Here is a 13,314-nt window from a genome sequence, read left to right as displayed (position 1 = left end):
ACGTGTATATGTTTCTTAGGAACATTTTTTGCATCCGTCTCCAATAATAGTCAACAGAAAATAAATGCAGGTTTTATTATGGCAGGGGAAAAAAACCCATTCCCTCCTTACCTCTCCAGCATTTACCTTTGAACGGTCTCGCCCACTTCAAAGCTCATCCGCCTCACCGGTGAGAGTCAAACCGTCGATAAATTATGGGAATTTTAGCCAGCGTCCTCGTAGAGGTCATTTGTATCAAAAGCTTTGAATTTTGTCCGATGTCAGATAATGAGCAGGAAAATCTGCCACCGAAACATCCTCATGTTGGATTCACACATGCATCTGTTTATTACAGGCTTTATAAAATCATTTATATTTAGTTATTATTTGTTCATCTTCATTTCGTAATTCTCTATTGTTTACTCACCAGCATGTCATTCAAAACTTCGTCGTTGTCCTTCCAAAACCTAGCTTGTCAAAATCCGCTGTTTTCCAGGAAATGAACATTGCACTTTTTAAATAATTCAACACTGTGTTGTCAAGCACGTTTTAATCCTTTTTATTGGTTATATATTTGCAAAATCCAGTGACAAACATAAAGGGTGAGTAATGATAATGATGGCAACAACAAAAAAAATATCACAAAATATGGAGATACAAGGTTTCAGAAGGACGGCTTCTGACTCTTCTGCGGGACACAAAAGAAGATGTTTTGTGGTTTCGCGTTCTGCCAAATAGCAGGTGATACAGGTTTGGAATGAAAAGAGGGTAAATGATGAATGGTCATTTTTTTAGGTGGAGTATCCCTTTAATGCTCCGTGTCCTTCACGGAGATCACGGGATGCTTTTATTGTACATAATGAAAATTATTAGGATAAAAGGTTATGATCATTTAGGCATTATATTTTATTTTTGGATGAACTTGAATTATTTAAACACACAGTGTTTGATGTAGCTGGATTCATTTCAAGTGTTGCAGTTTTATGTTCTTTCAGCAGATGGCAGTATTTACACACCACCCACATGAAACCGGCCTTCTGCAAAAGCCATTCAGGCACATCAAGGGCATCTTCTGCGTGTGGCATTCCCTCAAGCACTGTATGCTTCTGACAAATGCAAAACTTTTATCACCTTATCAAACCTTATCTGAACATCTCTCGGTGAAGTTCTGTTGGTGCAACAGGATTTTGTTGGTTCAGCTTTATGACACTGCTGGCTTTAGCAAATTGACTGATATTTTAATGCTATCTTTAATGCCGTGTGCACATGTTTATATGTTTGTATGCGTGTGTGCAGGGTTTTGTCAGCAAACTGGATGAGTTCATCTGTTGGCTGAGAGATGCTTTAGAAACCACAGAGAACTGGACGCCACCCAAAGCAGATATCAACAGCCTCAAACTCTATCTGGAAACACATCTCGTAAGTAAACATATATATATGCATACAGTAAATATTACCATATATAAACTCAATCTATTGCGTTTGTTGCTAGATGAGATTTCTACTAAATACTAACTTGGAGAAACTAAAGATTGCCTAAAAATAAAAATATCTGTTTATTCAACCTCACGTCATTAATCTGTATGTGACCCTTTATTTCTTGGAACACACAAGAAGATATTTTGAGAGATATCTCTGTTATTGTGTGTTCATAGGATGGAAGTCAATGGGGTTCAATGTTGTTTAGCGATGAACTTTCTTCAAAATATCTTGTGTGTTCTGCAGAAGAAATACAGGTTTACAATGACATGAGGGTGAATAAATGAACTACTATACCTTTTAAGCCCAAAATCTGCATTTGGACTTGTTCTTATTCCCTCTCCTAGATATTAAAATATTTAAAAGATGCATCAGTGCTGTGTTCAGCGCACGCCGTGAGATCGCCAGTTCACATGGCGTTTTATAGAGAATGTCTTCACTCATTTTTATTGATTTAGAGAGCAGGGTTATACAATCTGTGTTTCTCATCCAGCATGGGGGGCTTCAGGATGCGCCGGCAGGTTTAATGTGCGAGCATTAAGACCAGCTGGCAGGTGGGGAGCGTGCACGTGTGTGTGTTTGTGCACGCGCGTCTGTGAGCACAGATCTTTCCGGTACCCATGGGAGAGCCGTAAGAAGAAGGTTGGCTGTTACAGGGGTAGGGATGGAGAGAGGAGAGAGAGAGTGGGCTTTCTTTATAAGGCATTGAGAGATTGTGAAATGAAACAGCTATTGATTGCGCTGGGTGGCGGATCCAGGTCTCTGAATCACATTAACAAGACACACACACACACACAGCAGCATCCATTGGCAAATGAGACACAGAGACAAGGGAGCCCAGTCACGGAGATAGTGACTTGTGCCATGGCTTTTCACCATACATACATTAAAGCCATTCTTTACTCATCTGTTAGAAGAGAGAGCACACAGTTTAATTGTGTGACGTCCTTCGAAAGGTTTGCACTGATTGACAGCTTCCAAAATGTGACTACGGAACGTGTTGCAAGGTGTACACAACACTGGTCCAGAAGCACTTCCTGTTTCGTTTCTTTTTTTCGCGTAGTAAAATCGTACGAATGTTTGTTTAATGTTTTAATTCAGCTCTCAATGTGTTGGTTGCAGGGGCGGCGTTTGCGTATACCAAAGCATTCAGACAAAGAAGTGGAAGCAAAGTGTGTGGATATTGATGCTCATTAAAGATAACCCAAATATTTTAAACTGCTGTACATGTATAGCATGGTCGTCGGAAGCGTGCATGTTTTAGTAAAGTGACACTCACACACTTCAATGGTGTAGGGAGTGAGACGCGGGTTGAAAATAAAGCGAGATGCAGGTTCGAATCCACCTTCCGCTTGTTTACATTTTCACATCACACATCAGACAGGCATTTATTTTCAACCAAATGAAGATCGCCGCTACTTATGCAATAAACTGCACTGCGACAAGGTAGAAGGTTGTACGTTTTGAGGCTTCTTGTACACGTTTGGTTAAGATATGATGTGGTTTAATTGATGCTTCCGTTACTTTGGGATGTCATTGTTGTGTCATCAGAGGAAATTTTGCCACACCCCAGGTTTTGGTGAAACGGCGCCACTGTTTGTTTGCATTTCGTATATATATATATAAGACTACTTTAATATATACATTTATACAAATAATAAAAGAAAATTATTTTAAATAAAAAATATGCAATTTAGTTTTAATATATTTATAAACATATTGATTTCACAAACTTTATTTGTTCAAAAGCATTATTTACAAACTTTATTTAAAATGTAATATAAAAGTAATATATATATATATATATATATAAAACTTTAAATATACATTTATAAACTAAACTATTTTCAATTAAAAAATAAAATGCAATTATATTTAAAGTTTTGTTTTAATATATTTATAAACATATTTTAATGTAATTTAAATTGATTTCACAAACTTTCAATTATAATTTACTTTAAATTATTTAGTATTGATTTCACAAACTTTAGCATTATCATTACATATCTTGCATTATTTATTGCCCTTTTCTTTAATGTTGTGAGTGTCGCAAGATAGATATTTCTCAAATCCACTGAAAGTGCCATTTAAGCAACTTTGTTATATTTTTTGTATACTATCATTTGGCACATGCTAATCTTTCTCCTGCCTACTATATCATCACAAATTCAGCATGAGTTGCATGGTTTTTACCCTCTGTAGCTCCAGTGATTGTGGGTAAAATAAGCCCAGAAAGAGAACATCATTCATGCATCTTCAGTGTACTATTTTATCATTTGGAACGTGACCATCTTTATCTCTCGGATGGTGATAAAGTAATGAACTGGAATGCAGCCAGAGTTGTTCTCGGCACAAAAGTTCTAAAAACCAGCACAGCTTCTCTCGTGCCACATAAACACATCTTTTTATAAACTCACTCCACCCCTGCCTGACCTATTTGATCCAGGAGAGACCGACGAGCGGCCCCCTGTCTGCCCACAGCGGAATCCACGGATTCCATCAGACCATCACAGCTGCTTTTCTCCGACGCCGCTCTCTCTTTCTGATTTAGGGATTAGGACAGGTGGAGGTTCGTGGTCCACCGGTCGCCGTGGCACATCTATTGATGTCAAGTAAGCGATAACCCCACAGCCCCAACGATGGATCCTAGCCAGGGAGCTTTAGCTGAGAGTTGGGTCCCGTCTGTCTGCTCACACACACACACACACACACATGTATCACGCAGCGAAAGCTAGCAGAACAAAGCACGTATTACCTCAGATGTGAGGATTGAACACAAATTTCTGCTCGAGGAATCAACTTTAAAACACATTTCAGCTTCATGGTCTCCAAACGTAAGATTTCATCGCACGCATCGGATTTTCTCTTTGAACCTGCCGTCTCAAGGTTAAGGTGATGATGAAATGGACGCAAGGGCGATTTGCACATCTCAGACCTGAGCTGCAAAGAGTTCGTGTAACTAGATCTTTTTACATCAAATGTATCTTCATTTCATAAAACATGACTATTGGTTACACTCAACCTTGAATCGGAGGTGCGGGATTGTTGCTTATAGGATTTTAATAAGATGTGTGATATTGATATGCTCTCAGTTATGTCTGATAGGATTATTACAGCCGGGGTTTTACGCCGTAGAATACGTCCTTGATGTGCGCTCCAAAAATCGACGTTACCGCTCGCTATTGTCAGATTTTCTTGAAGGTTTTTGTTGATGGTACGAGTGATAGATATGTGTTTATTCTGCCTTTTTTTTGCTTTGGTTGTTTACTCATTTTAAAGGCGTTTAGCTCTGTAAAGGATATCAATTTCAACCTCTTTCCGAAGCCATAAATAAGCTCTCCTCGCTCTCTCTCCTGTCTGTCATCGGTGATAAATTCTCTCACCTGCCGATCCATCACGCTCACGCTTTCTGAACGTCTACTCTCAGACTCAAAATCCAGAGCCTTCGTTTAGTGATGGTCATTTTTATTCTTTAAGTGTTAGTTTACTATATACATTGCTCTGATTAATGAGACGGGCACCTCAGGTAGACAGACAAGCGGGCCGTCCTGAAGGTGAGAACCTCCGTAACGTCGGTGAGATCAGAACGGTCGGTAATGGCATGAAACAGGGCAGACGGAGATCTGAAGAGGTGTGAATCGATGGTGAGGATGGCTCTAGGCGCCTCAACCGCCGACCCCCCGCGGGAGCACGGCCCACCGCCCTTCTCATCCCCCCTTCTCCATCTTCAAAAGCACACAACCCCCCTTTCCTCCCGAACTCGGGATAATGCTCTCTGCTCTTTGATTACACTTAGCGACTGGAGAGCCCTCCGCTCGAGAGCGCGGCGTATTATCAAAACCAATCAACATGAAAGTTTTTATCAGCACCCACTGGAGGGCGAGAGAGCCTTGGGTGGGGTTTACTGGGCACTGGAAGGTTATAGCTGAAATGGAGACATCAGAGTTAATGGCCAACGTGTTGGGAGAGGCTGGGATTTGGAGAACGAATGAATGATGGATCCTTTGAGCTTCTGAGCGCCACACATTGTGGGTATTAGAGAGAAATGAGGAGGAGTGAGCCGCCACATTTACGTTCATTTTTAGTGCCTAGTACACTTCTGAGGCTGTTTCTTAACGTAGGCAGCGAGGTGGTGTTGTCTTTATGATAACTGCTTTCGGCAAAATCTAAACTAGAGTTGCATGTGCACTTTGCAAAGACGCCGATCCCGTTTACTTTAGTGGGAAGAAACACACAATCACATATAATCATAATGTTTATACAAAAATATAATCGTGTATGATAAAATATAGGTCGGATCCACAATTAATTGCATCCGGAATAAACGTTTGTGTTTTCATAATATACCGTATGTCTACGTTTATTTTGTATTTATGTAAACAAACATTTATATGTTTAAGAAAATATACCTAAATATATATATAACAACAGTTTTTCATGCCAAAATGACATTTGTTATTGCTGAATTGAATATGAAACTGTGAGATCTTGATCAACAATGAACCAAAAAACATTTCTATAATAAAAATAATTGTTTATATATCATTTAAATTCTATATAAACATTAATATTTACATGCAGATATTTCCTAAATATATGTCTATGTACAAAATAAATGTGCACAGTGCACAGATATATATTATGTTAACACAAACGTTTATTCTGGATGCGATAAATCGCCATTAATCTATGAAAAGCCCTAATAAAATATATATTTTGAAATTGAATCAAAATAATTTTTCTATGATTATTGTGTATTAGGTCTTGGCATGCTTATCGTAATATTGTGTTGATAACGGACATCAAACAGTTTGTGAATGAATTCTTCAGAACGACAGACACTATTTCTATGATGCAAAGCAGCACTGCCTATTTGAAATTTTCACTTTTTATTATTTACTCATTATTAATTAATTCATTATTTTGTTTAGGCTGCTGTTGCCCAAGCAGCTATGTAGTGTACTCCCTATGTAGGGTAGTTCACTAGTTTTTGGAACAGAGCCGCGAGGCAGGGCTCTCGGTGCAGTGGGCTCCTGAGGTCATTTTCTGGAGGGCAGAACTGTGGGAGAAAATGGCTTCAGTTTTATAACGTCATTTGAATATTAGTTTATGCGGCGGATGATGAATTAGAGGGACGGCCGTCGTTTGTTAATAGTTCAGCGCCGCTCGGATAGCTTGATCAACTCGGACAAATACAGAGAGATGGGCTTCGTTCCTCTGAGGATCAATGAATAATGTTCAGTTGAGATCGAGGACCGTAGTGAAGGGTTTTTAGAGGTTGTGCGAGAGGATATTATGTACATTCTGCCGACCTGATTGTGAAGAAGCACTTGGCGTGACGCTAAATGGAGAACAAAATGAGATTCTGCTCAAGTGTTGCATTGATCTTGACAAAACAGAGACAGCCTTTCTGTAATATTTCACCACAAAATAAAAAGGAAGAAATCGAAGAAAATGATATGTTTGTGTGTTCTTGTAGTAGAACTGAAGTACCTGCACAAAACAGACATGAAAAGTTGGGCCGCTATATTTCCCGTGAGCTGAAGTGTCACGCTTTGTGTTTTGTGTCTGTGTGTTAATAGAGTTTCAAACTCAACGTGGACAGTCACAGCGCTCTGAAAGACAGTCTCCTGGAGGAGGGACGACATCTCCTGGAACTCATCACCTCCCACAAATCAGGTACAGTTCTGCCCAGCCACACATTTATTATTAATGTTTGTATTAACATAGTGACCTTCAGAATTTATAAATCCTCAAGTAAGTGCTTCGGAGCCAGCAAGCGCACGTCTATTCACATACATTACAAACGCAGCGCCGGGCGCTGAATAGACTTCTGGGATGAAGTGGAGAGAGAGGTGCAGGAGCCGGCCGAGCCCTCCGAGCTGTGTATGAAGAGCGCGGGAATTAAGAACAGCGGGTCGACAGAGGCCAGCGCAGACCCTCGTATCCCACAATCCCCCACCCTCTCTCTCTCCTAGTGATCATTCACCTGGAGAGACTTGCAGAGTGCTCGGCAAATGTGCAGATCCACTAAGCTGACCTCCCTGCTGGTATGTCTCGTCTCCGCTGGGTAAAGCCGGCTACCATTAAATATGCAGATGGTTCTCGGAGGCGGGAGAGCTTCTTTATAATGCCCTGACAGATCTGTCCTGCGGTGCCACAGCGTGACAACACCTCCCCGCCAACTCCACAAACACGCGGCGTCACACCTATAGCTGCTCTTCGGCTGAAACAGTCATCGCATTATATATTTTCTTTGTGGTTTATTGAGTTTTCTTTATAAATTAACCACGGTTTTGACCTGAAAAACACGGTTTCTACACTGGGGAAAACATCGGTTTAACCAAAGAAAATTATTTTGGTTGCACATTGAAGTTATAGACGCTTTCAAAGCAACAACATAAACGGATGTTACAGCGCATGCTCATGTTGTGGACTGGCCTTAACATCCAGTACACATTCACAATGAATAAAGTGCATGTAGATTATTTCTGAAAACAAGCAAAAGAAACTGAGAAGAACCATAACTTCGCTAAACTTGCCTCTCCAATATTTTGACTTTAGACTGCGATACCAAGCTCAACTGCTAGATGTCAATGAAGCATACGGTTTCTTTAAATGCGACAAAACTATAGGAACCATTTGCCACGAACCAATTGTTTATTTAATACAATTATTATTATAAATATTTATTACTAGATATAAATGTTTGTATTATTAGACACTAGCCAGACCGATAAACAAACACAGACAGTTAACTCAAGTCCATGCGGACGTCAGATGAAACGGTCTATAATGTCTGTAGAATTTTCTTATTTATTATTTAGGTAAACATTTTTAATTAATGTAACTTAATATTTTGGAAAAAGATATAAGACAAATTTTTTTTTTTTGCAAAAAATTAATTTATAAACGTAAATTCCAACTCAAAAATATAACAGACTGTGAATCTCGTATAGATAAATAGAGTAAATATTTCATACATTTTCTGAACATAATACGTATCCAGCCCACAAAGCATGCCGGCAACTCCAAATCTTCTGTCCAGTTTCAACAAATATATTTGAACAAAAACCAGCACAACTTAAAGCCGATGTAACGCACGTTACTGCCAATCTCATATTAATCTTGAGTACCTATAGAGTAGTATTGCTTACTTCGCGGGCGTGCTTTTTCATTTCGCTCTCGCGGGTTGACGCGTGGGTGTGATTCTCCAGGATAATTTTTCATGTTCAAAAATAACTTTCCGAAACCTATACGAACGCTGGGGAGTGTATCGAGCACAGAAGTTCTACATCATACATCCAACTCGTTTTTAGACAAGTTGACCATGTCAAGCATGAGGAGCCAGCACGTTTAACGTTGGAAAGAAGTCAGAATGCATGAAACACTGTGGCCCTTTAACGTATAGAATTGCCGTTCTTATGGAAATGCAAATGTGAATTTTAGTCAAGTGTTTTTAGCTTTCTTTGAATAAATGGTTTGGGTAGACGGGAAGGAAAGCTTTCAGGTTTTCGAAAGAATAAGACAAATGTGTTTTGCATGCTATGTCCCCTTTAATGGATGTATTCGGTATTTTAATTAGAAGCAAATCCAACTTCCCACCTTGACCAGCTTTTGCCCCGTATCTTAGCAACTCGACAGACGGGTATCACTCCTCAGGTGTAAGTATTCTCTTCCATCACAGAGCGCAGTTGGCCGCTGCTCGAGGCCTGATCCGGACACAATGCAGGGTCACACTCCGAAAGCCCTGCTTCCTCTTCCACCGCATTTATCTTAATTTATGCTTTTTAATTACTGTGAACAAATAGGATTTGAGACCGATATGCTGATCGTGGTCGGCAGAGACGCCGTGAATTTTGAATATAGAAACAACCCATAATACTCTGGGATTAAGCGAAGGCTCAGGATCCTCTTCAGATGCTCTCGGCCCGGTAAGGGTCACAGTGTGGCTGCAAAATCAAACTCTTTTTTTGCAGCAGCTAATCACCGGATGAGGAAAAACAGATATTATGATTGAATTTTTTTTTTTTTAGCACTGGATAATGTTAATGATTAAGATGATGGTGGTGATTATGATAATGCAGAGAGCGTTATTATTGCTGATGCGTTTGAGGGTGGGGGTTAAAAAAAGCGATGTGTGTCCGTGTGATCATTAAGGGCGAGTCGTGATAAATGGTTAAATCACAGAACATTAAAGGCTCATTAAAACAACTGTAGGGGTGTGTGTGCGCGTGTGTGTTTGTGTGTGTGTGTGTGTGTGTGATGGGCCGACTGGTTGCAGTCGCTGTGGGTTTAAAGTGGACGTTTTCAACCATTGGTTGACATTAGCTATGTGCACCAACTATGTGAATGCACAATGTAACAGCCTAGTGTACTGTATTGCACACTATACATACTATAAGTATTTAGCATTCCAAGCCGAATGCAATAAGAAATGTTTTTTGGTTCATTGTTGATCAAGATCTCACAGTTTCATATTCAATTCAGCAATAACAAATGTCATTTTGGCATGAAAAACTGTTGTTATATATATTTTTAGGTATATATTTTTTGGTAACACTTTACAATAAGTTGCTATTAGTTAACATTAGTAAATGCATTAGCTAACAATGAACAATTTAGTTTTTACCAGCATTTACCAATCCACACAGTTGTTCATGTTAGTTCATGTTAGCAGTGACGTTTGATTTGAGTAATTTATTTGTAAATGCTGAAATTAACATGAATAAAAATGTATTAATGCTGTAGAAGTATTGTTCATTGTTAGGTTAAAGTGGAGGTAACATGCTATTACATGCATTCTGACTTCTTTACGCTGTTAAACGTGCTGCTTCTCAAGCTTAACAAGGTCAACATGTCAAAAAACAAGTTGAACTGATGACGTATTTCTGAGCTCGATTCACTTTTCGAGCATGGACTCCCGTTTCGCAATAAGGGTTCTTAGGCGTCATCCATCGAGAGAAAAAGAGCACGCCCATGCGTCAACCAGCCAGCGTTAGAGAAAGAGCACGCGCCCGTCAATGCCGCTTCACTCAGCTGACGGAAGTTTAGCCGCGTTTGTTTTGCTCACCGCATTTCGGTGATGAATGTTATATGTTTAGTAACTTTGTATTAGCACTTATTGTACTATTGCTCTTTGTATGACATATCGCTTAATGCTCCCCGAACTCTTTGTAAGTCGCTTTGGATAAAAACGTCTGCTAAATGACTAAATGTAAATGTAAATATGAACGGTGGATATAACGCTGGATTGGAGATTGTTTGAAACGGAGTTGACTAAGTCAAACGCAGTCATTTATCTGTGTTTTGTTGGCAATCGGCGTTTACGTACATAATGCAAACAACCTGAACTTATAGTGAATCAATGCGTTGATGTATAGTGTGCTCGTGCTGTAGTTCCGTCCCCCCTGAACGCCTCTGTGCTGTGCTATGCTATGCTGTACTATACTATGCTATACTATACTATACTATACTATACTATACTATACTATACTATACTATACTATACTATACTATACTATACTATACTATACTATACTATACTATACTATACTATGGTAAAGTACCGTATTACTGCGGTTTACTGTGGTAAATTCAGTGGAATACTATAGTACTACTTCATGTGCCACAATCATTCGCTCCAATATGTTTAATTCTTAAGCTGTTAAACAGCATGCACAGGATTGTGGGAAATGATCTGTCCTGCCTTCAAAAACTCCAAACACAATGACTTATATTTTTCTGTCGTTAATACTGTGTTGATTTGTATAAACGTTGGCTGTCTTGTGTGTGAACAGGGTTACGGGACATCCTCCATATGGTCTCATTCCAGTGGCAGGAGCTCCAGAGGCAGATTCGCCGTCAACACAACTGGATGCTCCGCTCGCTGGACGCAATCAAAACCCACATCCTATCCGTCGAGAGGAACAAGGAACACGAGGCCCACAGTCATCACGACAGCCCCAAGGTAAGAGTCAGCGCTCCGTATCCAAAGCCTGGATCTTTCCATCTGTCCCATGCTCTCTGTTACAAACACACGGTCAAGCTTTGCAGATTTCCTTAAGAAACGGATCAAAAAGATTCAAGAAGCAAGCTGGGCAGGAGACGTGAGATACGCGTGATAGGAATGAGAATCTGAAGTTGATGGCTCTCACAAACACGCGCACGCAATCTCACTTCCACGACGCGCAAGACTCAATTTATACTTTGCACTTAATGTGTAATTGCAGACGTGGTTATTTTAGAGATCAATTTCTCATTGTTTAATTGTCAATTGTGATTGGGTAATTGCGCTCCAATTAGACAGAGTGTTTGTGTGTTGGGGCGCTGAGAGCGAGGCCTGGCAGGAACAGCGCGACATGTTTGTGTTTCTGCAGGGCGCATGCGACAGCCGCAGCTTTAGGAACAGCGTGATCTCGGCTGGATTTCCCCCGGGAGCGCCGGCATCATCGGGACGCAATCTTTACTGCTGCTCTCCTCTGTAATCTCTTCTGCTTCATCTGCAGAAAACCAGAACGCCAGGCTCTCTCTCTTTCTTCACTTTCTCATTTTCTCACTCACTCTCGACTCTCTCGCTCTGGCTTCCTCTATCTCTCTTGTTGTCTCTCACTCAATCTCAATCCCCTCTTTCTTGTGTTTTTCTCCGTTCTAGCAGATTTCTTACTGCGTACTGTGCACAACTCCACTCTATATCATTTACAGTTTTTTTATATTTAAGATTTATTTTACATTTTGTGGAAGAAAATGTCGGCGGTGGATGCCCATGCAGTGTTCGGCTTGAATCTGGGTTGCCAGGATGGATGCATGTTCTGTATTCAGTTGCCAAGTGGTTACTTGTATCCTCCTCGAGTATTTAAGTTTTGCCGTCTTATGGACCTCTTCGGATGACGTAAACAACGCTGATTCAATGCTGGTCCAAAAAAACGTCCTGTTTCTGTTTTTTGGCACTACAGGAACGTCTGAACAAAATGTTAAACACATATCTTTAAGATTGAATTATATATGTAAGATTAAAGAAAATATAATAATAAATAAATGAAACTGGAAGGGCTTTTGGACTGGTGAAGTGGTCTATAGATGTTATGTGACCCAAACTTAACTTCCGGTAGACCTCCCAAAGATGAAATAACTATTGGGTAGTTTCAAATAAATAAATAAATATATTATACAATAAAATGTAAAATAAACAAATGAATTTAAATTAAATATAAACATTATATTAACTAAATATAAAAGTTAGGGACAGGCATGTGCGTATGAAGAAACCATGTATAGAAATCGATGCAAGTCTAAAAAATAGTTTGCTCGGGCATTTAGACTTTTATTCTACATTTATGCATTTGGCAGACGCTTTTATCCAAAGCGACTTGCATAGCATTATCCTATACATTTGATCCTAAGTATGTGCGATGCCCTGGGATCTAACCCATGACCTTGGCGTTGTTAGCCAATGTTTTGCTATGTCATGCTGATGTACAATGTTATTGAAGTATTTTAACATCCCAAATGTATTATTGTACATATCGATGCATATCTATACTTGTTTATACCGCATGCTTTCTTCTTTTTGAAAACACTAGTTAGTATACTATTTCAGAACAACATACTTGTTGTTTTTCCACTTGTGGGCGTGGAGATAAATAATCGGGGTGCTTTTAAATTGTTTTGTTGCAATTAGAAATCACCACAATCAGTGTGATCAGTCAGCGTTGACAGCCATTAGCCGCTTGGTTACAGCGAATTACGAGAGAAAGGGATGAGTGATTCATTATCTGAGAGGTGTTAATGATGATCCGATGCATCGCCTAATTACAGACGGGCCAGAGGATTGTGGGAAGGTCACACAAGGAGCCA

General features: G+C 39.7%; 1 protein-coding gene across 1 annotated transcript in view; it reads left to right on the top strand.

Moving 5' to 3' along the window:
* akap6 (A kinase (PRKA) anchor protein 6) overlaps nt 1-13,314 on the top strand; it is a 121,803-nt gene that overhangs the window by 43,081 nt on the left and 65,408 nt on the right. The window contains exons 5-7 of the mRNA XM_079457969.1: nt 1,276-1,398; nt 7,041-7,137; nt 11,259-11,428. Of these exons, the coding sequence (XP_079314095.1) occupies nt 1,276-1,398; nt 7,041-7,137; nt 11,259-11,428 (390 nt within the window). The remainder of the gene's footprint in view (nt 1-1,275; nt 1,399-7,040; nt 7,138-11,258; nt 11,429-13,314) is intronic.

This window comes from Barbatula barbatula, assembly GCF_947034865.1.
Source record: "Barbatula barbatula genome assembly, chromosome: 6".
Classification (NCBI taxonomy): Eukaryota; Metazoa; Chordata; class Actinopteri; order Cypriniformes; family Nemacheilidae; genus Barbatula; species Barbatula barbatula.
The sequence above is the reverse complement of the archived record's forward strand: the minus strand, read 5'-3'. Positions and strand labels throughout refer to the sequence as shown.